Source organism: Heterocephalus glaber, unplaced genomic scaffold (genome assembly GCF_053883595.1).
Source record: "Heterocephalus glaber isolate CG9 unplaced genomic scaffold, H.glaber_assembly_v1.0 deba00001497, whole genome shotgun sequence".
NCBI classification, from domain to species: Eukaryota; Metazoa; Chordata; class Mammalia; order Rodentia; family Bathyergidae; genus Heterocephalus; species Heterocephalus glaber.
In genome coordinates, this window is record NW_028258320.1 from 71594979 (window position 1) to 71621179 (window position 26201).

A 26201-nucleotide genomic window follows, 5' to 3' on the forward strand; every position below is an offset into this window, starting at 1 on the left:
TAGAAATCCCAAATTCTCTATTTGACATTACAAAGGAAGTTCAACAGCTTAATTTTCTAAGCCTGGCTTCAGGTAGTGGGAACTTTTTTCTAGTACTAGTTTTTTGTGAGGAATTTGCTGCAAATAGGATGAAATGCACAAGATTCAAGCAAGCTTGGTCCACAGGGCCTGGTGGTCAGGGCAAATCACCCTTCCATGGCCACAAGCCATAGTCTAGATTTCAGCTGCTCTCTTTCAACAAGCAGCCAACCTCCTGGTTACCCATATTTGACACATCATATGAACTCTAATTATCTATCTTTTGCAATTAATCATCTGACAATTACATTTCCTGTACTTATAAGCATCCACCTGGGAACTGAGTTTTAATCTGAGAGAGAAAAAAAGAGAATTCAGGTTTTAACAAATTACTTCTAATTAACCAGAACCATTTTTTAGTCATCCCAATGTAAAGATGCCTACAGCTAATCATAGATTGTATTGTTTGCATTCTTAATGATACTTTAAAATTTCATTGGGATTTCCCCAAAGAGCAGTTTGGAAATGTATTTCACTAACATTACTTAAACAAACATTCTGTTTGGCAGTGCACAAAGAAAAGGGAAAGGGAGTACTTCTAAGGGAAAGGTACTTAACTGTGGTGAGAAAATGCACCAAGCAAAATTAAAGCAGACTTAAGGAGTACATCTTCAAAGTGGAGGATAACAAGGTACCTTCCATGTGTCCAGGAAACTGACAGAGCTCAGCCGTAAAACGGGAGAGCTGAGGAGGACTCAGGAAGCACCTCTGTCCCAGGGGCTCTCAAGTGTGACCCTGTAACAGGAGCCACAGATCTGGGACTCTTTAGAAATGACAGCCCGGCCCTTCCTGGGCCTTCTCTGCCGCTCGATTATCAGCTCTAGGCAGTCCCAGCAGTGTGTACACTAACAAGCCTTCCTGTGATTCTGCTTCTCATTTGAGTTTAACAACTACTGGTCCAGGGCAACCACTTCACTGTATGGATGGGGAAACAGAGCTCAGGGAGAGGTCAAAGTTCCATGGGCAAAAACAAAAGCATGACCTCAAAGAATTTACTACTATCTTTTCTCCATTCCTTTCCTTTTTTCTTTCTTTTTTTCTTTCTTTCATTCATTCATTCATTCATTCATTCATTCATTCTATGAGACAGAGTCTTGCTTTATAATTTAGGCTGGCCTTAAACTTGTTATGTAGTCCAGGCAGGCCTTGAACTCATGGCAGTCCTCCTGCCTCAGCCTCCTAAATGCTGGGAGTACAGGCCTGCGTCACCATGCCCTGCTTTTTTCTTTTATTTCAAAAAGAAATTTGTTGCTAGAAAAGACACAATACTGCAATCTATCGATCACTTCTAGGACTGCCAGGCCTTCTGTTACCCACCAGCTCTTTCATTTCCTGATACACTTCAGGACTCTTGGGATCTAAAATACACAAACATTCCTAGAGTACTGGATGTAAAGCATCCTAAACATAATACAGTATTCCACAAATATTGAATCGACAAGAAATGAAGACCAGAGAAATGAGAGGAAGCCTGATTTTTACATGACTTATGAAAAACCACAGCACTGTAAGAAGTACGGTTTATATATAGACAACAAAGTGGTACATTGGAAAGAATACTGAATATAGAATCAAATACTGGTTTCTAATTCTTGCTCAGCTACCGACCAGTTCAATAAGTTGATTACACTCCTATTAACTCATGCCTTTGAATCTGGTTCTGGTTGACACGGGATGGTGAAGTCCTATATTTTAACCAAGAGTGACACGGGCATTTTACTCAATGAAATAGTAGAAATTTCATAAAACAGCGCATTGTAACTCTCCTCGCTTATCACAGAGAATAGCTAATTGGACCACAATTTCAATTTTGTAGAATATTAGCTTTGATATCCCTATTTATCATTCATGAATGAGTCTGCCAAAAAATGTATACACACTTCAGGAAAAGAAAAATAGTATGATGTTTTTTCAACAGATAGCCACCACTCTGAGCATGTCTTTTAATTGTAGAAGCCAAAAAGTAACTTGTATTACTCTCCCGATGTCTCAATAAATTTAGTATTAAAATATTTATGCAAGTTTTTCTCTCCCTGTGTATACAGTTTTTTGGTGGACTCTGTATTTGCACAGAATTTATACACTCTGACACAACATTATAGGTCACAGCTCCTGTTCTAAAATAGCATGCCATGTAGGTGAAGCAGTAAGGCTAATTTCACATGGAAGCAAACCATAGGGCAGCGTAAGTCTCAGGCACTCACAGGCACTGGGAGAATGAAGGATGAAACAGTCAAAAACATGTTCAATTCAATTTGGAAGTATACATTCTGACATCACCACAGTATTCTTTTAGTTTATTTATCATATGTGATGAAACACGGCCCCCAAAAATCAAATCATCACCCAAATAGTTCTTCTCACAGTTCTGTATAATCACCACCTGGTCTTCCTAAGCAACTACACAGGCAGGACATGTGAAGGACTGTATCTATTAATCACTACCAAAACATTTGTATAAATTTAAGTTAAATTTTGAGATGACAGTCAATTTTAAGTTAGACTACTTGGACAAAAGCATTTTCTCCCTCTTTGGTAAATATATTACAAAAGATATGCAGAGTAGAGGAGAGAATATTAGTCAGAAAGACGAGCTGGAGTAATTAATGTTTTCTGAATAATATATTGAAAGCCAACAGGATACAAACAGGATGAGAGAATTCCACATAGAATAGTATGTATAGGCAGCTAGGTGAGAATGAATAAATCAACTGTACATAACAATATGAGATTAATTTGATATGGCAGGCAACTAAGGACAACTGAAGCTTGTGAAATGATGTGGCTTGGGGCTGAGGACAAGCAGGAATAAAATAAATACTAGAATGCAAAATGTGAATCTGATCCAATTGGCAATGGTAGACCAACCCTCCAAGCTGGTCTAAGATACAACACTGTCGAATCCTCCAGCTCCTTTTGTTAGTTTTTAAAGTCTAGCTTAATGTTTCTCAACCCAAGTCTATATGTATATACAGTCCTCCTTATTTTGAGATCATCTATCCCTTTAAAAAGTGGTATTATCTCTAACTAAAATGTTCCCCCATCCAGCGTTTTTGGAGGTGGTGCTGGGGCCTGACCCCAGAGCCTCAGGTATGTTAGCCAGGTGCTCGATCTCTGAGCTACATTCCCAGCCTGAAAGACTGTTTTAACAGCACATACATAATGTACTTAAGGGAAGATTAAATGTGACAAAATCAAGGATATCCTCTAAATAGAAGAATACAGACAGAGAAATTCAGAAATGATTGTGGCCTAGGGATTGACCATTGAGTCAAGGATAAAAAAAAAGTCTATGTACAAATACAGAAACCATGGTATCAGGGTCTTCTATCTGAGTGTGTTATTACAAGGAAAATTATAGTTTATTTGTTTTTGAGGTACATGGTATGTTCTTTAGGCTAGTGATACTATTTCTAATGGTTACTGTTTACAATGACTATCAAATCTTAATATCTTGGGTTCAAAGTTGTCCAAGACTCAGATTTCCAAAACTTATTTTGGATCTGAATGAAAGATCAGTCTATCACAACAGAGCAAGTAAACAAAAAGACATGATAGATATACCACATAAGGGCACTCTAATAAGGATTTCCTGACATGTATTTTCAAAAGCATTTTTATGATACATAATTTCATAATTACCCAAATATGCGGTAGGTAAAACAGGTCTCATTACTCATATTAAAAACAAGGAAGAGATGCCCTGGAAATGTAGGTGGTCTATAAAAATTCCTTAAGGTGGTTGATGGTCAAGGGAGGACTTAATTCCAGGCCTTCTAACTAGCAGCTCAGGGCTATTTCCAGTTCAGCTTACTATTGTTTTGTTGTTGTTATTGTTGTTTGGTGCTGGGGATAGAACTTAGGACTTTGTGGCACCAATGAGCTAAATCCCCAGCCCCAGTCCACCTTACTATTGTCCCATAAGAGCCTCTATAAGCCAATAGTTTTTACAGTGCTGCATGACACTCTTAACTGCTTGATCTGAGCACAGATCTACAGGTGGCAAAGTGCTATAAGAAATGCTTTGACATAAAGTATGTGTGGGTAGGGAGCGGGTTCACTAGATTTCTCTTAGGCTCACTTATTAAGCCAAAATACTTTGAATAGGTAAACAGAAAGATCCTACAAAAAGATTCAAGAGATAGGAAATGAATGCAGGGGAAAAAAAATAAAAAATTAGAAAAACATATACATCTATGCATTTGCAATCATTTAAGTGGGTGCTCCACAGAAAAGAGAGCTCTTGAGTGCAAATCTTACTGCAACAGCTGCTTTTAGTGGTACCTGAAACAAAAATGATAACAGGCTAAAAAATAACAAAAACTTTGAAATAAAGTTAAAAGATACATGTAACTGAAAACTAACATCTTTTTCTACACAGAAAGGTTAAACTGTGAGGTTGACATTTCCATTTGTTACATTGTCAATGCTTTCTGTCTATCAGCATGTGTACAAACAATATCTAAAGATGTCATCTGCATACTTATACCAAAGAAGCTTATGAACAGGACCTGTCAGTATATTTCAACACCCTTCCAAAACGTCAGCCTTTATCAGATATAAACATAACATGTTTAATTTATTAGTTTGGTCTTAATATAAAAAGTTGACAATCATATGTCACTGTAACTATTGATAAGGTAAATAGGGACTACAGGAAAATGTCAAAAAGTTATAGAAATGTTTGCTGAAATACTACATCAAATCGTATTTATCAATTCTTCTCTGGCAATGAACATGTCACATTTTCCTACACATGGCTACTTCTGAAAAGATGGACTCAATGGTGCATTTCAGAAAACCTCATGCTTAAAACATCTTAATTTCCAGGTCCGGGAATTTTAAAAGGAAGAGAAGACAAACACTGTACAATATGGCATTACTATTTTGTTCCACTGAAGTTAAATAGAAAGGTGCTCAAAGAATAATTCATACAACATACAGCTTTTTGATTGGAAAACTTACATGTTGTGGGCCTATCGCTTATCATAGATGTTTTTTCTTCAAAAAAGTTTATTTAATATTATAAATTCTTGGTCTTACAATGAACTAAGTCGGTACTTACTGAAGACCTATTACATACAACACATATTAAATACTTCAGAAAACAAAGAAGAAAACCCATTCTCCTCTTAAAGATCTTATAATTGGTTGGAGTAATAAAATACAACCAAGTAAAATCATTTCACTTCTGACATGGAAAAAGTGTGTTAGTTGGTACAAGTTACATACATAAGTGCCAAGGTGAGTAGAAAGAAAATCTATCATTATTGGAAAGATAATTAGAAAAGACTTTATCAAGGAGATAATGGTTTGGGGACTGCGAAAATATAGAACTATCAATATGAGACTAATAGATTAAGTTGAGCCAAAGGTCTCACTGATTGTTTTAAACTGTATATAGGGTAATTTTAAAGCAACATGAAAACTTACACTAGTCTCGAAATGCCAAATACTCCAATTCTCAACATCATCAAAACAACAGAGCTCGATGGCCTTCGAGAACATGACGTTAACCCATGCATTTTAGAACTGAAGAAACTGAGACACAGCGATTTGCCCAAGGGCACACAGCCTCAGTATCACAGTTGGCACCTAAAGCCAGAACTCCTACCCCTCATCCAGAGTGCTCCTCACTAGGTCCTGCTGCTTCTCTTGGCTTGAAGCCAAGCTAAAATAAATGCAGGTGGGTTAGTGGGCCGAGTTGTCTTTAAACTCCACACACTGCATCTCACAGACACTTTAGCAACACTGTGAAGATAAATGATATAGAGCAGTACGATTTGAGATTTAAAGTCAGCTAGATTTGACTTGAAGCCTTGGATTCAAATGATGAGACCTTAAGAAAATGTCTTAGCTCTACATATGCTCGTGCCTGAATTATAAAGTGGCTATGAAGGATAAATGCAATACAACATGGTATCTAGCCTGTGAGAGTCCCTTGATCGTTAATTTGCTTCCTCTCTCTCTCCTGCCTCCCTCTTTCTCTCCCTCTGTCTAAAGTACTGTCAGCAATCAATCTAGACTGAGTGGTTCTCAGTCAGGGATAAATTTGCCCCCAAAGAAACCCTTGGGATATCTAGAGATATTTTTGGATCGTCAGGACTGCACATAGAAGGCTCAAGTACAAGCCACAGGGTAGCCTCATGACAAAGAATCACCCACCTGAAGTTCAGTCTTGCTGAGGTTGAGAAGCTCTGTTCTAGACCAGTGAGAATGTTTGTTACTAGCAGAGTTCAGTTATGGGAGTAAGAGGTAAGTATCCCGACCTTACCAAAGTATCTGTGAAGGCAGAAATGCATACAACATGCAGTACACACATATAATTGAGTTAATATTCCTCGCTGCGGGGATCCTATTTGCACGTGACAGTAACACTGAGCAGAGTAGATCTTTATAGATCTTTCATTGGAAGACTGTTAAAATTCCTTAGGCAAATTTGAATTTAATGACAACATCCACCTGTACTCCGAGATATTTCTCAGTACTGCCTAGATTCCAAAAAGCCATGGAAAGTATGTGGATCTAGCAGGAGCAGGTAGGCTGCAGCACACCAAGGAGCCTGCACCCGAGGGTGTTGCTGCCAGCATCCGCACCTGCTGGAGTGCACCCAGTGCTACTCCCCTTTCTCTGAGGCATTTGTTTTCCCCATTCCTGCTTCTTTTCTCTTTTTTTCCCTGCGGTTGGTAACTCTTGTCATTTTCCAGTGACAGTTGTTTAGCCCCAGTCCTGACAGAACTCAAAAGACGAAATGCCCTAATTTGGTGGCGGGGTTTCAATGGCACTTTCTGGGAGACAAGAAGGAGAAGCATACATGCCTGTGTACTTTAATCTTCACTTTCAGGAAGTGTGCTACCCTTGTGGAAAATGATTCCAGAGACAGTATTAAAACACACCTAATTTCGAAAGACATTATCAAGAGCATAAAAAATATAGCTGTTCATAATCCATTATAAAATATGCCAATATTTAAAAAATGCAGTCAGTATTTCTAATTTTGCTGGGTTAAATGAACTCCTCAGAGTGAAAAGTAAGATCTTTATTCAAAGGAATCATCTTAAATGAACTAGGTCTTGGAATTTTCTCTCAGAAAATACCACAATATGGCATATTTTAATATCAGTGTGAACCACAGTGCCATCTATGGTCATTTTCCTCTTGAATTAGAAAGCACGATTTTACAACTTGGACAATCTCTGAACAAAGTAGGAAGACAGAAACCCTCTCAGATATAAAAAACACTCGCAACAACTTTACCCCAAATCTCTATCTCTGGACACACACAGACAAAAAGATTATTTCTTTAGAATCTACCTCAGGGTAAAACAATTAGTTGAAAATAAGTAAATTTACATGATAAAAATTTTAAATTGCACACTTTCTTGGGGACAATCTCTCCTAATTCAAAGTCTACAGTAAAATACTATAAACCACAACTCTTTAATCCACATGCCATGTTAAAAAATAATTATTTTGTTATAAGAGATAACAGATTGTAAAATAGCAACTGCTTAAGACACACGATTGTATTTTTTCTAATCTGCATCATTTCTGATTAAATACTATTTAGAAAGAGCCCAGAAGTTATCTAGGGATGGAGGGAGGAGGGGAAGAGAGGAAAGAAAGAAGTAAAAAGGACTAAGATATATATATATATATTGACTCGCCATGATGTATTCATTATGTATCATAAACATGTACTAATAAAAAATTTTTAAAAAGAAATAATCCCAAAGTTATTTCAATATCATTTGATATTATGATCATAAGATTTAATTTAATATCATAAGCTATGGGTAATGTTAAGTTAGAAATTTTTCACAAAAGGAACATTAATTTTGTAACTAAACAAGAGATAAGAAATCCTCTAGTAATTCTACTACCAAGTTGAGTTATTTCCCACACCAGTGCACAGTTATCATCATTTGGAAACAAGTAGATTTTCTCTTTCTTTCTGTTCCAAATTCACTCGGCTTACTGCCAAGAGAAAATACAGACACAGGGGAGGCAAAGAACAACTCTGTTAAGATCAATGAAGATGTTGGCCATAGCAGAATCTTATTTATCCACCTCATCTGTACTTCTTTTCTCTGATTAGAGATTACCAGCAATTTCTTGACAATTCTTGTACAGCATTAAGTTGCAAGACTTCATGGGAGGGGGAAGAAAAAAGTGTCTATGTATGTGATTGTGTGTGTGTGTGTGTATAAATATACATTTTTCCTACTAAATCCAAGAAATAGCATATATAATATACAACTAGAAAAGAATTTAAAAACTCTCATATTTATCCCCTTACAAGATTAATTATGGACCTACTTCCAAAGCAGTTGAAACAGCAACTTTAAAAATAAAAAATAAACATGAAGATACTGTATTGGCACCGACTTAAGGTAGGAGGTCAAAGACACAGTCAGTGTTTAATGAAAATCTGAGGGTTTTTACTTTGTGTTGTTCTAAGCTCAAGTGAAAATTTAAAGTATTTGTTTTGCCACCTAGGGAGAAATTATTTATGCACGGCTTCTGTATTTCCCCCAACTAAAGCCCATCATAATACCTAACTTTGTATCAAAAGAAAATTAATTTTTAAAGTAATTTGATATGAATGTAGGAAATGTAAAACAATGGATTTTGCCAACTTCAAAATTTTTATTTAAAATAATATTAAATTTGAAAGTTAAAAAATAAAAATACATGGCCCTACAACTCATGGGAAAGACAGCTTCGCTGTTGGAAGCGCTCATTGAGTATCTAAAGCCGCCGATCACCCAGCACGTGTGCCCTTTCCGCAGCTCCTTAGCACCCTGTAAGCTCTGCCCGGGTTTCTGGCTCAGCCTCCTGCACTGTGGCTCACAGTTCCCCAACTCTTCTGCACAGAGAATCCTGTGAAGAGCTCTATTTAAAACATAAAAACACAACAAAACCACGATATCAAAACCTCCTGGTGCTTAAGTCACAGCCCACATCAATTAAATCACGCTGTCTCGGAGTAGAATCTGGATATTAAGTTTTAAAATAATCTTCGGGTTCTACTGTGCAGCGAAGTTTGGGATCCAAGGCCCTAGCATCATGTGTATTTTTCTTAGGTGCCAAGGATGGAATCCTGGGCCTTGCACAAGCTCAGCCAGTGCTCTACCACTGAGCCACACCTCCACCGCGCACTTTATACCCGGAGCCGTTTTAAACACTCCCGCCCTTCCCGGCTTCTGCCCTTCACCACGTCCGGAGCTCCTGCTCTGCACTTACCCAGCTGCCTTTGTGCATGCTGTTCCCTTCAGCCTGACTAGACCCTGCTTCTCGCAATTCCTCCTGCCCTGCAAATCTCAGTCTGGACAACACTCCCTAGAGGGCCCTCCCCACTACCCCCACTTCCTTCACTCACACCTAGGTCAGGTGCCCGTTTTCACACACTGTCCCGTCGGGAGCTCCACATTGCACTTACCACACTATTATAATTTTTAAGGCTTTGAGCTCCCTGAAAAATATGTTGATCCATCTATTGATTCCTTGTACAATGCTAGGTGCATAATAGATACTAAATACAGAGTTGTTTGTAGTAACTGATACTAAACAACCACCAACTGTTGAAAAGCACCAAAATGAAAACTAATTCTATGAAGTGAATAGAAACAATACCAGCTTGAAAGTGTTCTAAGGAACACTTGAAGTTATTTCAGTAATATTTGTTTTACTAGTGATAACCTGATTTAAATCATCTTAGTTCCATCATATTATTTCTACTTGCCTGTTAGATTGCTATATATATGTGGGCATATTCTGGACCAAATTCCCAAATTCTCAGAATACGTGCAATCTCTAAATCAGAAGGCTACTTAGCTGTTGTCTTGGGTGTGTTACAGTCAACTCTGTTGATATCAATGACAATATTTAACAGATCCTGTCTGTCTCTCCTCATGTTAGGCAAGGTCTGGCCTACTCAAGACAGCAACTTCTGACAGTTTCAGGGAAGTGTCAGTCAGCAGGAACTAGAGAAGGGATGGGAAGAAAAGCCAAAGGAATTCAATGTGTGTTCTGAATTCCAGATAAAAACTCAGTGCAAATACAACTCTAAATAGTATATAATGCATATAATAAAAGAACATAAAGTAATATATAGCATCATAATTCCTCTCCCTTCAATTCTGATTCTACTATCACAAGGCCAAGGAGAAACCTTGCTTGCTACTACCATAGATTAATTTCTAAGATGTCTTTTACAAACAAAACACGCTAGCGAACAAAAGCAATACTACTTAGAAGGTCACATCTGGGAATGAGATGGGAGATTTCATGTATCTACCCTTTGTATAAGCGCCCACTGAAACAGTGAGGAAAATGGTTTATGTTTTTAGGGTACTTAAGGAATCTTCTGACTTTGGGATACTTTAACCTCTAAATTCTTTCATTATAGGATGATTATTTGTGCACAGGAAAGTCAGTGACTAAAATTAGGGTAGCTCTCAAAGTATTTTCATATTTATTATCTCACTGAGCCCTTGTACTTCCCCCTTAGGTGGGCAAGGCTTATACCACAATCTAGATTTGCAGATCAGGAAACTGAAGTACAGAATGAATGTGACACATGTTCAAGGTCTCAGGGCTACAGTCCCTGGGCTTTTCTCACCATTTGATACTTGCCCTCTTGGAAAAGTGGGCCATAGCCAAATTCGGTTCAGACAATACAGTATTAGAAAAACAAGGAATTAACCATTTCTAGCAAATACACAACAAAATTTCCATGTAAATAAAGCCTTCAAATAGACACCCTAGATCAGATAATATTTGGAATATATAGTACTTAACCACAGTTTTTTTAAGAAGTAGAAAAAAAATTTTAAACTTCATTGAAGTGAAAATCATACATCTGTAAGATTCTAGCCATGGAGATAGTAACTCTCTCCTTTCTAAATCTTACTTTAACATATCAAAGATCTCCATAAATAAGACAACTATGTATATTCTTCAATTGAAATTTATTTGTAAACTGGGTTTATCAAAATAAGGAAGCAACAAAACAAAAAATGTTACTTGCTCAATATGCAATGATACACTGTCCCATTAAACAAGTCAGGAGAGTCAGAAAACTCAGCAGACGTTAGGAAAGGGAACCCTTGGGCCAGGACTCAGCTCAGTGGCACCGCATCTGCCTTCCAAGTTAAGTTCGATCCCTGGTACTGCAAAAAAGGGGGGGAAAGGGGGGGGGATCCTCGTTCGTAAGCACAAAACACAGTTCAAGAAGTATGTTTCATTTCTGTAATTAAACATTTCACACCAAGGCCAGTTCCATGAAATGTGACTTTCCAAAGAATAAAATCTGACGTTCCCTCTCCACTTTAGAAATGTGATTACATATCACATGCTTCATAACCAATAAATCTCCATTTTGCAGTAGATCTCTAAGTCTAAGACAGTGATAACAAGCTTTAAGCAATATTTAACAAAACCAAATGGAGAATGAGAAAATTTAGATATTTCCTTAGAATCTTCTGTGTTGGAGTTGGACTTGTAGCAGGTTTTGTACATTTACAAAGACACGAGGACTGGGAAGAATTAATTAAACGCACCAAGGATGGGGGCACATTTCCTGGGGTTTCCTAATGTGACCACAATAAAGCATTTTAGAGGCATTTCTAGCAAAGGCACTTAAACGACGATCTGATGAACTCCATGAAAGAAAAGCCAAAAGGACTGTGACTCCACATTTGTTATTTATTTTTACTCACATATAATTTTTCCAGTTTTAGTAACTAAAGGACACAAAGTTAAACCAAACAACCTAAGCAAAAAAATGAAACCAGCTGTGTATCCAGTCCAATCTCTTCTACATTTATGAGGACCTGAATCAACAGCAAATTACCTGGCCAAATCTAATGTAGTACCACTTCAACTTCTTATACGGGAAAGCTTAAAATAGTTGACAGAGCAAAACTCTTCAACTACTATTACACAGTATAAAAACCTGCACTCTAAAGATCAGAACTGGCTCAGCTTTCATCAAAACGAGCTGAATGTTCCTAATAGCTATTACTAAGTCAAACTAACTCATTTTAAGTTTTGCTCTGAATCTCATGAATGTAAAACTATATAAAACACAGTAAGAATGGGAGAAAAAAAAGAAAGTAAAGATTTGCAGAAAAAAACAGAGAAGTTAGAACCATGATGTATCATTTCAAGTTGCTAACCTGAACTCTACTTTAGCAAAGCACAAACCTGACATACTTTGTTCCAATATTGTAGCCCTAGGGCCTAAGTGAGTTCAGTCGGTGGTGTTACATTATACAACTGTAGTTCCAAGGGCCCTAGAACATCAGCCAGTAAGAAGACAGTGAACTTGTGTTCACTGGTTCTGCATGAAGGCACCACCTCAAGGCCTTTGGTTCCTCCAGCAACATCACTATCCCAGTGTCACTACCTCCCTTTAATGTTTGACATTCACCAGGAGAGTGAATGCTTTTGTAAATGGAATTTCATTTAAAAATCAATTAGGGGCCAGCAAGGTGGCCCAGGCCTATAATCCTGGCACTTGGGAAGCAGAGGCAGGAGGATCACCTCAAGTTGGAGGCCACCCTGGGCTACACAGTGAGTGCAGGGCCAGCCTGAACTACATAGTGAGGCTCAAAAAACAAAACAAAACCAAAAGGGAAAAAAAATCACTTAGTTATAGTACTTTTCTTTCCAAGGAATAGTATACCATACATGAAAAATGGAAATGACTCGAAGGCAAAAACCAAGTAAAAGTACACAGTACTTTTCCTAGGGAAATTAAACAGAGGTTCCTCAAATACTGACAGCATAATCTCTGGCAATATATTTGTAGACTATCAGACAATTTTTGACCATGGGACAGTTTATAAGCTACTGGTAAAAAGTTTACTATTTATGAGCAAACAATTTAACATGAAAACAGAGCTGGCTTTTTGACTATGGCAATTAGCTTCTTCATGTTCCAAACACCAAATAACATTTTCCCATTAATTTTTAAACCGATGTGGCTTTAACTTTAAATAAACTGTACATCAAAAGAATGGAAAATAAACAGCCAAGAACACAATTTGACGAATTGGATTTATTTAGTTTATTTATCTAAACAGGGACCATTGGATCTCTTTAATAGGCTGACAGTTGCACTGGGCTGGTTAATAAAACATTCAACACAGTGTCTTCAGCCAACATAGAAATGCAAATCCCATCAGAAATATTTTATTCATGAGGCAGTAATTTCAGTTACCACAGTTTTCTTTTTTAAAAATCGCACTCTGCAAATAAATAGTGCCATCTAGTGACTGACAATAAAGCTGAATTTGTCACAGGTTTATACTTAATCTTTCAAAATCTTACTCCTCTGCATCTTTTCTCTTTAACTCCTAGGTAAGACAAAGAACAGAAACATGTGTGATAATTTGTTAAGTCTTTTCATAGGGATTACAATGGAGATAACTATAATAAAACTAATAAATTGCATATATATTAAGCAACTTGCCTCTGAAAAATACCTTTATCTACTAAGAAAACCCAAACCACTAGAATACTACAAAGTTACAACAAAAATTTAGTCCTTTCATCATTAAGTAACACTATAACTTTAGTTCCAATAATGAGAAAACATTGTTTTTCAATTAAATTGCAAAAAAATATTCAATTAAACTGCAAAATCTGATTTGGAATCTAATGGTATATTTCAGAAAGTTTACACAAACATGAATGGTATAGGTGCATATATATATATATATATATATATATATATATATATATATACATACACACATATATCTCTATCAGTACACACTTCAACTTTGCCATGATTTCAGTGGATCTGGAAGTTATTTTTACTGGTCATAGAACTCTACTGTAGCAAAAGGCAATGGTCTCAAGTCCCAACCAGTCCTCATAAAACCAGTCACACTGGAAGAAAGTGTCAGCACTTCTAGAGTAAAAAAAATCTATTAAGGCCAACCTCAAGTTCAGCACATGAAACCAACCATGAAATATTTAACACATAATGCTGCTTCATTCAAGTTTACATGGTAGGGAAAAGACTGAATGTGAGCCTTTTACAGGTTCCCGGATGAGGGGATCAGTGAGTCCAGATCAACGCCCAGAAGGCAGCGACTACAGCTAAGCTTAGGTGTTTGATCTTTTTCTTATCAACTTTGTCTACTTCCTGTGTTGGCCTTTGAAATTACGCAGCCTCTGTGAGTAGACTTACCAAGGAAAAAGCCAAAAAATGAGACTTTTACAAACAAAGGAGGCCAACTCCATGGTGATTTCTCTCTATCGGCTTTACCTAGTAGGGCCTTAGCAATGCAAAACCATTTTCTGAAGAAAAGTGAGTGCAAATAAGGAAAACAGTGTGTGCGTATATGGACTTTAGATATATAATACCTTCAGATAAATATAACACCTCCTTAAAGATCATAATTATATCCAAATAACTAAAAGAAATATTCTTCAATTTCTGATTAAGAAATATTTAAAATGTAGAATGAAGTCAGGATTAGATCATACAGAGAGCCATGCATATCTGCTAACTTTACCAACATCACTGTATCTTCCATGGAAGAGTATCTTAGAATAAGAAATCTCAGTTATATTTAATTCCAGAGTCTTCAAAACTCCTCATAATCAGAGATAATGACAATCTTTTAAAGTAATTGTTCGAGTATTAAATGAGTAAGGCATGTAATGTACTCAGCCCTGGTCTACCCGTAATTTTTATCTCTTAAATCATATTGTAACACAGAGAAAATATGGAGAAGGGACAACAGTGGTATGATGAGCCATGGTAAAAATGTAGGCCCAGGCATATTTTATTAAAGCTATAACACTATTGATACCCTTTGACTTGGTAACCCACCTTCTTAGAAACGATCCTGATTAAATAATTCTGTTCAAATATAGTCACTGAAGCACAATAAATTATGGAAGGAATAAATGGATATATATTAGGATTCCACAAAAGGTTAACATCATTGAATGAAATATGTATCCCTAAAATGATCAAGAATTTATAGAAATGAAAAATACAAAGGTTAGAACTTTTGTTTAAAAAAATGAAACTATGTGGACCAAGTAACATCATTATTACATAGAATAAATTACCCAAAAAATAGGCAAAGAAGAGATTGGAAGGAAACAAATGAGAGTGTAAAATGTAGTTGTTTTTTTTTGTTGTTGTTGTTGTTTTTCTTTTGAGACAATGTCTTGCTATGTAGTTCAGGCTGGCTTTGAACTCACTATGTAGGCTAGGCTGGCCTCAAGCTTGCAGCAATCCTCCTGCCTCAGCCTCTTGAGTGCTAGGATTACAGAGGTGCATTCCCACACCTGGCTCCTACAAAATGTAGTTCTATACTGGTAAGGCTAAAATGATTTCTTATTCTTTCTAGTTTTATTTCAGAATATTTTGTAATGAGCAGATATTAGCACACAGAATCAAACAAGTGCAATTTTTTAAATGACAAGGGTGTTAATTAAGTGTATATGCCAAAAGGAATTTTCTGAGATGGCTCTGACCAGTCTGGCTTTATTTCTGCAGAAAGGATTAGCTGATGCTGTAATTACCACATAGTACCACCAAGACTACCTAAACCTCTAGACATGTTTTCATGATTTTCTACGTCTTCTACAGAAACAGAAGTACATCCCAGGAAGTCACAAGTATGGGAAAGATAAAATGTAAACAGAAGCACCAAGTTCTTGATCTTCCAATAAAAATCAAAATTTAAATTCTCTTCCTCATTCAAACCCCTGTAGTCTCAGAATTAAAAAAGAAGAAGACGAAGATGGGAACTGACTTCACTCAGATACTCAAGCTGTCCATTCACCTGTAAAGAGACTGCAGGTAGTGGCAGTAAAAGCTTCACGCTGTTCCACAACATCCTTTGAACCCTGACCTAAGGGACCAGCTCCAGTAGTCCGCAGGTAGTTGGATTTCTAGGACCGTTCAGCCTCACTGCTGAGACTGTCAATAGAAGTGCCATTCTCTGATGTAGACAGCTCTGCGCTAGGAGCTGGTCTAACAATCACATCACATAGCCTGCCAAACAGGAAAAGGGCAGCATTCTGGCACCACTGACCTGGGACAGAAGTGAACTTGAGACTGGGGCTAGAAAGCTCCAGTTCTATCATTCATTGCAATCTAATCCTCCACCCTTCCCTGTATGTGTATGTGTCTTAAAGGAAGTTCAGCTTTGTCACAGAAAAAAAAAAAAAAAAAGAAACATGCAACCACAAAACTCAACCACAAGATGGTGCTAGCATCACAGCACACAGTACAGTATCAGCGATGTGAAAAGCATTTATCACACCCAGTCTTCATAACCTTTGTTACCTTATCCTGGTGCACTGCCTACTTGTTCCTTTCTTTTTCTATCACTGACCCTTGGTCAAACATTTTGCATATATTTAAGGTTTGGTTGTTGCTCTTATTTGTGTAAGTACAAAGGTTGTAATTTTTTTGACTTCTCTTTTTAAGAAAAAAACAATAATCTTAAACTTGGAAAAAAATCCTCAACTCTAGTTTTTTTTCTTTTTTCTTTTTTTCTCTCCCTTCCGACTGGTTCATTTCCCTGGAACATCCTGACATGACCAAGCCCTGGCAAACCTCATACCAATACTGGATAAAAAGAGAGAAGAAAACAACATCTAAAATACTTGAATTCTAATATACAAACAGGTTATTAAATGGCCTGGTATGAAAACTTGGAGTTGCAGAGGGGAGACTGCAAAGGATCACGAACAGAACATGAAAATGGGTGCTTAGCTTATTTGGTTCTGCCCCTGTCCCTAAACACCTCTGCAACTTCAAGGTTAAGTTGTTTGGTCTCCCTCTGCTCCACTTCCTCACCTAAAAGTTGTGACTGGATCTGAACTCTTCTGGAGCCAATTCTCCTAAGATGACTACAGTAAGCCAAAGATGAACAATAGTAGGCTAGAAGAGGCCCCAAATCAAGAAAAATGGAATCAGGCAAACAAAGAGAACCATCAGGAATAACAAGAGTTCCCAGCATAAATGGAACATAAAGATGAATGTTACCATCGCTTAACCTCTCACAATCACAATCAGAGATTTCAGCCTGAATTTTTAAAAACCTTTTAAATAGGTATTTAGCCATTTACAAATTAAATTCTATGATAGGTCACTGTAAACACTGTATTACTTTTTTCACTTTCAGATTATCCATATGATTATACACTGAGGAACTGAACATTAAACCATGCTGGGCTTTCATTTCCAGTTATGGCACAGTAAGACACCAGACTACTCTCCAGCTTTAAACAATGAACAATAAAAAATGGATAAAATGTGTGAAGCAATTGTTTTAAAAGTCAGACAACAGGTAGCATAGGACTGCAATCCCTTGGAGAAGAGAAACATGAAATTATCACACAGTGGCCTCGGCTCTCTGACCAGAGGTTCAGTTCTCAGGTTGTAGCACATGGAGTTAGAGGCCAAATGGAAGACAACACATGGCTGAACTTAGGAAGCAGATACTCGAGCTCAGTACTGCTGAGGTGAGTGAAATCCAGCAGCATAAGGCAAAAAGGCAGCCACACAGAGAAGGAGCTCCAGCAATCTACAACACAGTCCCCAGGAGCCTGTGGCTGGAGATAAATTTGCATACACAGGGGGTGAGACCTGGTGAGGTCTTACAGAGAACAAGTGTTAGCAACTATGCATTAGATGAAGATTCTGGTGATTACCCAGCTTACTCAGCACAGGAAGACAAAATCCCCACTAAACAGAGGGAGAGCACTATGGAGCCACACCTTAATTACAGATAGGACAGGTCCTAACAAAGCTTACCTGTAAGCCCGAGGGCACCGGTCTGATCTGCAGGGATGTCCTCCAACCAACTGCATGAAGCTCGGCATTCTCTGACACAAGGTCAGTGTCATACCCACACAAGCAAAAATTGGAAGATGAGAAATCTTAGCTATTGCAAAGCTGTGTAGCTCTCCAAAGAGTCATGATACACAGAAGCATAAATACAAAGTATACCTGTGATATTAAAATTTCATCAGGGGAAGAGAAGGATGCTTAAGGAAAAAAAAAAATATCTGGGCTGGGGATATTGTTCAGTGATGAGCCACTTCCCTAGCATGTGCGAGGCCCTAGGTTGGATCCCTAGCATGGGGGAAAAAGGAATGGAATAGAATAGCTGCCTCAGAGGGTGATTTAAAAAAAAAAAAAGATTGAGATACACTGTTTCTTAAGGAAAATGCTAAAATCTTTTCAACAACATAGGAGCTACAATATCAAGCATAGAAATAAAATATCACTACAATAGAAGAGATTAACCACTTACTAGTCCAATTATTTAAATACAGGATGATCAAAAAATGCATATTTTCTGTTGATTTTTATTACAGAAAATATAAAAACAAAAATTTAATCAAATTTATTCAATACAAGAATCGACTGCTTTAAATGACACCTGAGCAACACTTGGATAGTCAGAATGTAACAAATGTGCTGCCCGAGTGACACTCATAGAAGAAGAGCAGAGTAGAAAAGACTGATAATCACTCAGATGGAGAAACTACAGCGGCTTCCAGTAGTAGAAATGAATGTGTGAGATATTTAAGTGATAAGACTGCTAATACTTAGTGACCAATTAGTTATGGAATGTTATGGAGAAGGAAAAATTAGAGATAACTCTGAAGTGACTGGTTCATATAGAAACTGAGTGTTACTGCCAGTCTTAGTTACTTTCTCCTTGTTGAGACAAAATACCCAACATCCACAAGTTAAAGGAGGAAAGGTTTATTTTTAGCTCACAGTTTGCAGAAGTTTCAGTCCAGAGTCAGCTAGCTCCAAGACAAGGCAGCATGGCAGAGGAACAGGGCAGAGGAGAAACAGTCCATGGCGGGTAGGCGGGAAGCAGCAAGTCTTTCTCTTTGAATCCATTAAGGCTACAAGCCTATTGGTTGGTGCCACCTACACCCAGGGTAGGCCTTCTGTCTTCAGTTAATCCATTCAGCCACACCCAAAACTATGCTAAACCAATCAGTGGGCTAATCCAGTATCATGCACCCATGATCCACTTATTCCCCAAAGCCCAACCTATAAATGCATGAAGGTTTGGGGAAACATCTAGATATAAACCATAACACTGCCTAAGAGTCTCTCACATAGAGGTGTCCAGTAAGGAATAAGAAATAGCAATCTAGAGGTGTGAAGAGATCTGCACTGGAACTATAGGTTCCTATAGATATGGTCATTGAACCCATAGGAGTGGCTGAGAGGGCACTGAAGAAGAGTGGAGGAAGTGGAGAAGTCTACAGAATCCAGGCATATAAAGATCAGCCACAGCAGAGGGGGCTGAAAAAGCAAGGAAGTGGACCATGAGGTACTGCACTGTCCTCTGCCTCTCTCCACAGGAATAAGTGTTCCCAAAAGTCTTGCTGTCACAAAGAGAACAGAAGAACTGCTTCATTTGCAATACACAGAGAGAGATGAAAGACTACCTCTGCTCCTTTTTCTTGAAATTCAGTATTTCTAGGTATCCACTTCTTTTAAAAATAAAAGAATTAAATGTAAAAAGTAAATAATTAAGTCAAGGGAATTACATAAATATTTTGTAAACTCTTTTCAAATATCTCATGTGATGTGGTAAGATAAAATGAGGAAAGCTATAAAACAAGAGTCAAAGGACCACTCACAGAGCCAGGCATGGTGGTGTTTGACTGCAGTCCCAGCTATTCAGGAGGCTGAGGCAAGAGAAACACTTGAGCCCAGGAGTTTGCCACCAGCCTGGGGAGCATAGCAAAAACCTGTCTCAGCCCTCTAGTGGTTTCTTGCCAACCAAGAATAAAAGCCAAGTACTATAGCCTACAATGCCATAAGAGTTCTTTCTTCTGCCTCCTTCATAACCACATATCTCTCTTCTTCTCTCTTGTAAGCTACAGAAAACACCCTAACAAAAATAGCCACAGTGACCTTTGTGGTCATTCTTTATCCACTTACTTGCTTTATTTTTCTTTAGTTATAATCTATGCGTATTTGGTTATTTGTTTAGTATATTCCCTAGTAGATATTTTTTACTCCAACAGAATTTAAATTCCATAAGAGTAAGAACTTTATCTTGTTCAGTGATGTATTCCAGCACCTAGGACAGTGTCTGGCACACTGTAGTACTCAAGAAAGACTTGTTGGAGGGATCTGTCATCAGCCTGAGCCCTGGTTGTGTCATGGATGTGATTCACATCTTGTCTGCTCTCCATACCAGAATTGAAATCATGCGTGTTAAAATACTTCGTAAACTACAAATCACTGCACAATAGACATAGTGCTAGTGGGGAAAGATGTATCCTGACAAAGTAGAAGCTGTGGAGATACAGTTTCTTGAGGTATACTCATACACTATACAGGCATAAGTATATGTATCTCATGTATATGCATAAATATTTAATAAAAGCCTAGAGCCTAAATTTTAAGTTCATAGTTGTTGCTTCCATTTTTCTTTATAATAAAAAATATAGCAAAGAAAAGAATACTTATCCAAGAATACAATTTCCAAATACCTAAAATAAAGGATTCTACCCAATATTAAACTCGTTAGGAAACAAAGTAGATTGGACATTGGGTTAGATGACATAATAAGCCACAGAAATAATTTAACTTTGGAAAAAACCTTAAAAAGAAAAGATTAAAATGAAACAGTGCCCTGAGCTGAATTGTGCCTCCTCTAAATTTATATGTTGGCATCCTAGTCCCCCTAGTCTTGAGAATGTGACTGTACTTGCAGACAGGGTTTTCAAAGAGGTAATTACATTTAAAGGGGGACATTATTTCGGCCTTAATTCAACGACATTGTCCTTATAAGAAGAGAAAATTAGGACACAGATACACGCAGAAGACTATGTGAGAGACAGAGAGGAGCTACCTACACACCAAAGGAAGAGGCCTCAGAAAGAAGTCACCTTGACCTTGGACTTTTAGCCTCCAGAATTGTGAGAAAACAAATTTCTGTTGTTTAAGGTACCGAGACTGTGGTACATTGTTATGAGGGCGGCAGCAAACTAATATAATACACTTAGTTTTTCTAAAACCCAGAAGAAAAAAATACTGTATTTGGAAAAGCATTCCATAAAATGAACTTGGAGTTATCAAACTCTTAAATCAATCCAACTTTCTCACACACTTCCTGAGAGAAACCATCCTCTCAAAAGAAGTTAGAGAAAGTTTCATCAGGTTCATGGAACACAAACTAATTATTTACATTTCTCTTCTGAATTCAACCCATAATGGATTCCATTTTTTTATTGATAAGAGCACAGTTTAATAGGCATTAATGACTTGAATCTTAAATGTCCTTCAAAGGCCCACATGGTGAATCCTCAGTCTGTGGTACTGTTGGGAGCTGGTGGAATCTTGGGGAGCGGAGGCTCGTAGAAGGAAGTGAGGTCACTGGGGTGCGGCCTTGAAGGAGACACTGAAACTGCAGCCCCTTCCGGTCTCTGTTTCCTGGCTGCCATGAAGTGAGCAGACTTGCTCCACCACACTCCCCACCAAGATGCCCAAAAACAGAGCCAAATGACTATGGAATGCAGCCTCTGAAACTGTGAGCCAAAATCATTCTTTCCTCCTTAAAGCTGGTTATCTCAGACATTTTATCACAGTGACAGAAAGCTGACTAAGACAGTAACTAAGGCAGCCCATCTTAGCCTCTCAGGAAAATACCCATTAAAATATTAAATAAAGATGTGTAACTGCAAATCACCCTATGTCTAGGTTCTGGTAAAGAAAGGTATCGGGTAGCCTAGCAGGTATAGTCAGTTTCCACACGTAAAATACCTCAGGGAGAAACAGACACGTGGAGACCCTTCCTTCTAAGGCCTTAACTTCCTTTATGAAACTGAAGCCCAGACTCAGAAACGAAGCTGATTTATGTGGCAGCACATGACATCTGCCAGTCACGGGTAAGGCTCAGGTCTTTCTCACTGTGTCTTTTTGTTCCTGTGACTTACATGAAATTTATTTACTGAAATCCTAATTTCCTACACTAACCTATATAAGAGCAGTTAGCTACCATTTGAATTAATTTTCTTTATCCTTTTACTACTAGCAGCGTTTTTATATTTTTTATCTGTATCCTTAAAACTTCTACTTTTAATTATAAAATACATACGACATAAAATTTCCCATCTTTACCTTTTTTTTTTTTTTGGTACGAGGGATTGAACTCGGGACCTTGCACTTGTGAGGCAGGTGATGGAACCACTGAGGTAAATAAATCCCTGACCCCCATCTTCACCATTTTTAAGTGTACAGTTTAGTCATGTTAAATATATTCACATTGTTTAGCTGCTCGACAGGATTTTTCATCTTGTGAAATTGAAATTCTATGTCCATTAAACAACTGTTTTCTCTCTCCTCTCCCCTGTCCTTGGTAATTACCATTCTACTTTGTTTTTCTGAACTTGGCTGCTCCTGATACCTCATGTAAGTGGAATTATAAAGCATTTGTCTTTGTTTTGTTTTGTTTTGGTACCAGGGATCGAACTCGGGAAGCATTTGTCTTTGTGACTGACTCATTTCCTTTAGTACAATGTTCTCAAAGTTCATCCATGTTATAGCATGTGTCAGAGTTTCCTTTTTGAAGGCGAAACAATATTCCATTGTATGTAGAGATATGTATGTAGAGATATTTTCTTTAGCCAGTTCACCTACCAATGGACACACAGATTGCTTCCACCTCTTTAGTAGTGTGAAAATGCTGCTATAAACATGAATGTGTAAATAACCCTTTAAGACTGTTTTATACTCTTTTAGATATATAACCAAAAGTGAGATTTTCTTAGTTGTGTTCTTTCTACTTTAATTACTAGCAATATTAACATTACACCTTTAAATTTATATTTTTTTGACCCCAGTACTGAAAAAGAAATTTATATTTTTTAATTTGCTATAAAGTGGGTAGAGTTGAAAGCCAGATATATAGGAAGTAAAAGCCAAATGTTCTCATGGGATAATCAAATAAATGATCACTTATTCAAATTATTAATTGAAAGTGCAGGTAGTTTTTTTTATCTTTTTGATGGAGGTATAATATGTCCCTTTTCAGACCGAATAAATCTAGGAGTTTATTTCAGGAAAAAATGCATACAGAAACTTGCATCCTAAAATGACCACATACTCTCAGGAGATTTGGGCCCCTGAAGTCCCTCCGTGGACACCACATCTTACAGGCGGCACACTCTGTAAAGTCAGATACAGGGTTGTGAAATTCTAATGAATGCTAAATACCAATAAATACTATCCAGACCCAAAGGGCTACATGATTTGGATCTATTTATGAATAATGAATCCAACGTACCCTAAATTCCATTGAAAGCTATCTCTATAACCATTAGGTCTCGAATTCATAAATAATGAAAGATGTTGCTTCTCTTTTGTTCAGCACCTGAAGACTATGCACTTAACAATGATTAAGGCACGAAGAGGAAACAACACAAAACCTAAGTGAAAATTCAGTTTAAAAATTAGTAAGTATGACAGAGGAAGGAATTTAACTTACAAAATCTGTTTCGAGTTTTCCCATTTCTTGCTTGTAGCTTCTCATTCTGTTGCTGTACATTCCTCGACTTTGGGGTGGTATCTCTCTGACTTCCAAATCCATCTGCTCAAGCTGGAAGGGAGAGAAAAAGCATGATTTAAACCATATGCTTATTCTTTATTTGACAAACATTTGGAGCTGAAAGCATTTAGCTCCAAATCCTCATTTTATATTTGAGGAATCAGGCACATGGTGCTGACTGCCCATGATCAACCAATACTGAGACTACTTCTGAGCTTATCTTTTGTTCCATTCAACAGGTCGTTACCAAGTACTCGACAAGAGACACACAAAGTGCTGAGCTCCTTACTTTGCCAAGAATTTCTATCAAAACATATATATTAATCCAAACATTTTCAGTAATTAGATTTCAATATCCTTGAAATAGCCCATCTTTGATAATTCAGTCCAACCTGGTCTGGCCTTCCTACCAGGAATCTCAGAATGATGGGAAGATAAGCCAAATCATCATGGCATGTGGCTACACCAGCCCCTAGCCATCTGGTGAAGTCTTTTGGAGGACTTTTCTGATTAGGAAAACCTCCTACCAACCAACACAGGCTATCAACCTCTAGCCTAACTCCTTATACTTTATGACCACATTGGTAAGGAGTTACACGTATACAACAATATGCTAAATCACACATGACTTACTGAAATCACAGTGGGGCACTTTTTAACAACCTGTCATCAAAATCACTTTGGTTTTTTTTTTTTCCATTTAGTTTACTGGTACATTTTAGGTATACAATACAGTTATATTCATCATTGGGAACTGGTACCTTTACATGATGTATCTTGGTTCTTATTTTTTCCCCATTCCCCTGCTCTCCCTTCATCACCTTCACCCTTCCCTATTTACAAAGACTTTGTTTCCATGTTTTTCCTTTTCTCATATTTTTTCTTTTCCCTTCTTTCCTTTCCCCTACCCCTTCATATAACACTTTGGATATAACACAAGAGAGTTTAATGGGCGGCAATGTTGACAGACAAGTATAATGGTTCAGAGTATAATGGCTTTGCAGTGAGACTCCCGTGTTCACATCACGGGCTCCACTACTTAATTAACCCCTGGAAACTGAACAGGGTTCTTATCATCTCTCTGTCTTATTCTTCTCATTTCTAAAAGCAGTATCTCTTTCCTAGGGCAGCTGTGAAGATTAAATGAGGTAACGCCTGTAATAGTCTTAGAACAGGTCTCTTTCTTCATCAGTAGATTAATCCTAACTGTGGTAATGATGATTACTGATGATGAAGAAATAGGGCAAGCTCTAGTATACAAGGTCACAGAGGTAGCTTATTTGTACTTGACATTCAAAATAAAAACCTGGCCGGGGATTTAGCTCGGTGGTTCTCGCAAACACAAGGTCCTGAATTGGACCCCCAGTATCTAAATAAATAAATAAATAAATAAATAAATAAATAAATAAATAATAAAAACCAACAGTGGGCCAGGGATTTAGCTCAGTGGTTCTGCCGCCTGCCTTGCAAGCAGAAGGTCCTGAGTTCAATCCCCAGTACCAAAAAAAACCCAATAGTGACAAATTGGCCCGGGGTCATGTCTTATAAGCACAACATGCAAAAATGTTCCAATGTATTTTGCTTTTCAAAGCATTCTTATGAGTTATTTCTGTAAACAATATAAATTTGTCACTAATAAAACTCTTACTGTTCAGAGTTAGAGACCAAATATAGAATATAGCTAAACAAGAAAATCAGATTTCAATTAACAGACCTCAACTTTAATAAGAAGCAAAGGAAAATTTTGATTAGTCTTGATTTAAACAGTAATCATTTAAATTATCAACATGTCTCTGTAAATCAGTGGAACACAGTAGAGGGTGCAGAAATAACCCCAGGCACATTTAGCCATTTGATTTTTGACAAAGGGGCAAAAACCATGCTGGAGGAAGGAGAGACTCCTTAGCAGAGGTTGCTGGGAAAACTGGCTATCCACATGCAGAAGACTGAAACTAGACCCAAACCTCTTGCCACGTACTAAAATAGAACCAAAATGGACCAAAGACCTCAATATCAAAACAGAAACAATCTGTTGGAAGATAAGCAAAGCTCTTGAAGACATTAAGCATAGGTAAATATTTTTTGAAGAGAACTCCAACTACACAGGAAATAATATCAAAGCTGGACAAGGGGGTACATGCCTGTAATCCAGCATTTGGGAGGCTGAGGCAGGAGAATCACCATGATTTCGAGGCCAGCCTGGACTCCATAGTGAATTCAAGGACAGTCTGACCTATATACTGAGACCTTGTCTCCAAAAATTAAAAAAAAAAAAAAAATCAAGAATCAACAGGTAGGATTACACCAAAATAAAAAAGCTTCTGTAGCAAAGAAAATAACCAAGAGTGGACAGGTAAACTATAGAACGAGAAAATTTTTTGCCAGCCACTCCTCAGACAAAGAACTAATATCTAGAATATATAAAGAACTCAAAAAAATTAGATTCCCCCCAAAAAATTTAAAAATGGACAACTGAAATGAATGCACACTTCTCAGAAGTACAAATGGTCAATAAATATGTGGAAAAAAGTTCCACTGCTCATG

At 37.5% G+C, this 26201-nt stretch overlaps 1 protein-coding gene across 26 annotated transcripts in view; it reads right to left on the reverse strand.

Moving 5' to 3' along the window:
• The window catches only part of Vti1a (vesicle transport through interaction with t-SNAREs 1A), a 416873-nt gene that overhangs the window by 371151 nt on the left and 19521 nt on the right, over positions 1–26201 (reverse strand). For all 26 annotated transcript variants that reach the window (XR_001183052.3, XM_087185699.1, XM_004838935.4 and 23 more), the window contains exon 3: positions 23598–23708. Coding sequence is in view for 25 of the 26 variants with exons in the window: in XM_087185699.1 (XP_087041825.1) it covers positions 23598–23708 (111 nt within the window). In the remaining variant the exon portion in view is untranslated. The remainder of the gene's footprint in view (positions 1–23597; positions 23709–26201) is intronic.